At 33.3% G+C, this 3,245-nt stretch overlaps 1 protein-coding gene across 1 annotated transcript; it reads right to left on the bottom strand.

The window, feature by feature from the left end:
- Window positions 1–643: 643 nt before the first annotated feature.
- LOC123665746 lies at window positions 644–2,188 on the bottom strand. Its single transcript, XM_045600008.1, has 2 exons — window positions 2,126–2,188; window positions 644–886 (listed from the first exon to the last, which is right to left on the bottom strand). The coding sequence occupies exons 1-2, from the start codon at window positions 2,186–2,188 to the stop codon at window positions 644–646; spliced, it is 306 nt and encodes a 101-aa protein (XP_045455964.1).
- Window positions 2,189–3,245: the final 1,057 nt, after the last annotated feature.

Raw genomic sequence — 3,245 nt, 5'->3', positions numbered from 1 at the left:
TCAGGAACTACTGCTCTGATTAAAAAAAAATTCAATGTTTGATTGATTTTAATGTTGAAGCCAAAAGGAGCGGAGCACCAATAAAAAATGTTCCAAAATCAGGAGAATTTTTTCCCTTTTGAAAACTTTCGCTGCGTTAACAGTTAAAGTTTCTCAAAATCATGTATGACAGAATTGTTCCTATTCCACGCGGTCGAAGTCGCGGGCGTAATCTGGTAGATATAAGGTAACATTAATTATTTATATAAGGACGCATAAGGCAGTATGGTAGTAGAGAATGAATGTGTGTGTTACTTTCTCACACTAAAATAAACAAATCTTACAATGGTTCCCTAAGTTTTAAGTGAGTAGGGAGTTAGGGACGGTTATGAATGCTGTATAAATTTAGCATCAAGAAAAAGGAGAAAGATCAATGTTTTGCCTTTTAGTACAAATTTTAGCTCAGTTTATTATTATATATCTTTTAAATAATTTACATGATTCTCATTTTTTTTTTTGTTTCCTGCCGTATGTGGTAATATTTTTAGAAAATTGATTGCGCCAATCCGAAGTCCGAAGACCAATAAAAGCTTGAACTTTTCAATGAAAGGGTCATTCTTTTATTATTCATGAAATTTTATTACGAAAAGAAAAATACAAAAAATCACTTTTTTGCAACAAAACAAATTGTCAACAAAAGTGTGAAACTCATCACTTTAAGTACCAGGGTCGCAAAGGCGTGCGAGCAGTCGTTTTTCCCGCAACACAGGGGACATATAACCCATTCCAGTTTCATATGCTCGTACAAATGTACCAGGAGATCATCAGAGTGAAAGAGTAAGTAGTCTTTAAGCGGCGTCCAAACGTAAAACAATGCGCTTTCAAGAATTATTAAAGATAATGGAATCTGAAACAATAAACAATTGTAAACTATTGTATTATAAAATATAAATTCTTATGATTTGAATGGATGTAGTATCAAAGAAAGGTATAACATTGTATTATAGTTCGAAAAACAATGGGAAAAAATGTTAACACGTAAAATATCGTGATTTTTCTAATTGTAATTACTATAATTCAAATAATAATATATTATATTGTTTTAATACAACTAGGTCGGCAAACAAGCTTAGGGATCACCTGGTGATAAACGATTTTAAACATTCTATCATCATGTGTGTGAGATTTAAATCGCGGAGTATGGTTATCATGCATATTGTTTACACTAAAAATCCTCGACTCTATCAAGGAGCTCTGGCTACCTTACTAACGACGACTTCGTCGCTTACAGAAGTATCGCAAGCGTGTTACCGACCCATCCCCAATTCCCCCCAGGAAGTCTGGTCATCTTACTCACCACAGGAACATAACACTGCTTGAAAGCAGTATTATTTAGCTGTGATCTTCTGTATGGTTAAGGTACTTCCGCATTTGAGTTGCTTCAGATTTCAAGCAGGATATATCCTGATTTGCCTATCAGTTAAATTAAACACAGTAATATAAAAATGTATATATATTTGTTCTTTACTAACTTCTATAATTAAACACAAAGGATGAATTTTCTTCCATACAAATGTTGGTACAAAACTGATTTTCTTCAACAACAAACAGATAGACAGAAGAAACATTAATTTCGATTCAGGGTGTTCTTCTGTTAGGATTTTAGCTGTAATTAATATACTATTAAGACATTTGTATACAAAATAATACAGCTCAAAATCTAAAGCGTCTATTTTGAGAAGTACTTTAATCTTCTAGAAAATCACATCTAAATAATGCAGCTGTCAAAATAATGCTGTGTTCCTGTGATGAATAAGGTGATCAGAGCTCCAGGAAAAGCGCTGTTGACATGGTAGCATTGAAAACGCGCTAAAACTTTAGATTAAGAACCATCGAATTATCTAAGCTTAAAATTTAACCGTTTATCGACATAATTTCGTTACAAAAAAAAATAACCCTAACCTATCTAACTTCAAAATGCGGTTCTTAATCTAAAGCCTAGCCGAAAATGCGTCTTTGGTATAAGAATGGCTACCTTCAGGCAGACCGTACACTTGTACATCTATAATTCAATTGACGTAATATTCCTCAAAATGTGACACATAAATGAAAATAAATAAAGAACAGAATAATACTTACAATTATAAATTAAATTAATTTCATTTATTATCAAAGATAGTGCAATAACTATTGCAGCTGTGCTTGTCATTACATTTCCCTTCTAAACGACATGCTTTATTTTCTAACTACCTGACAGACGCTATTATGTCTTGAAAACTGTCAAACGTGCAAAAATAAAATAAGGGTTAAGTTTTCGTAAATATTTCAACTTTCTGCGATTTTTTTTTAATTTTTCTTTCCATGAGAACCTTTTACAATGTATAACAAAAGTTTTAAAAATTAGCTGATTTAAAAATATATATTTCTTATTTAATTATCTACATATTTATTTATTTTTTATTTTTATTTATAATAATTATCTGTACTGAATAATTTTGACGTTTTAGGTAAGAATTTTACAGTTACATTTACACATGTATAATCGAGGATTTACTTCAAAAGCTAAAACTTTCACAAATCATTTAATTAACTCTTCTTCTATATGAAGAAAGTGGGATGTATCAGACTAAATTGCATAAATTAATTATTAGAATCAATACGAATTTCCAATCTATCATCACTATCATCATCATTGGCCTTAGTCCGTCTATTGCAGACGATTTCGACTGTGTCAGATAGACACTGTGTCGTCTAGGACACTCTTCAGGAAAACGCAGAGTTGCCTAAGCTCTGCGCTACCCTCTCGACCTCACCGGCTAGGTCCACAGGAATGACACGACTCGATACCTGTGGAGCCAGTTCGGCTACAGGAGTCTTTCACATTTTAGAGCTATGCCACGCTTGACGGAGATCCGGGTTTCAAATGAAGTTTTGCTTCTCCAGGACCCATATGATTTTGAGCTAAGTTTTTCCCTCAGTCGCCTTTTACGACCCCCACGAGAAGAAAGGGGGTGTTGTTGTTCTACTGGGCCGACACCACACGGCATGCAAATTTCCGATTCAAAAGTTAAAAAAATTAACGAACAAATTGAATAATTTACAAGTTTCTGTAGAGAAAAAACGGCAAGAAACACCACAGAGTACAAATGCCGTTTAATTATATTGTGGTTTGAAAAATCTCCATATCAATATTTCAATACATCGGAACGTTCAGGCCTGACAGGCGGTTTCGTTTTAATTAAGAACAGCAATCAAATGCAGAAATG

This window comes from Melitaea cinxia, chromosome 24 (assembly GCF_905220565.1).
Source record: "Melitaea cinxia chromosome 24, ilMelCinx1.1, whole genome shotgun sequence".
Taxonomy (NCBI): domain Eukaryota; kingdom Metazoa; phylum Arthropoda; class Insecta; order Lepidoptera; family Nymphalidae; genus Melitaea; species Melitaea cinxia.
The sequence above is the reverse complement of the archived record's forward strand: the minus strand, read 5'-3'. Positions and strand labels throughout refer to the sequence as shown.

What these genes read in the sequence shown, in the direction of transcription:
- LOC123665746 (XM_045600008.1), bottom strand. Translation starts at nt 2,188, where the DNA reads ATGACAAGCACAGCTGCAATAGTTATTGCACTATCTTTGATAATAAAT. An exon ending in TAAATGAAATTAATTTAATT is followed by an intron (nt 887 to 2,125) that starts TATAATTGTAAG and finishes TTATTGTTTCAG; the next exon opens with ATTCCATTATCTTTAATAAT.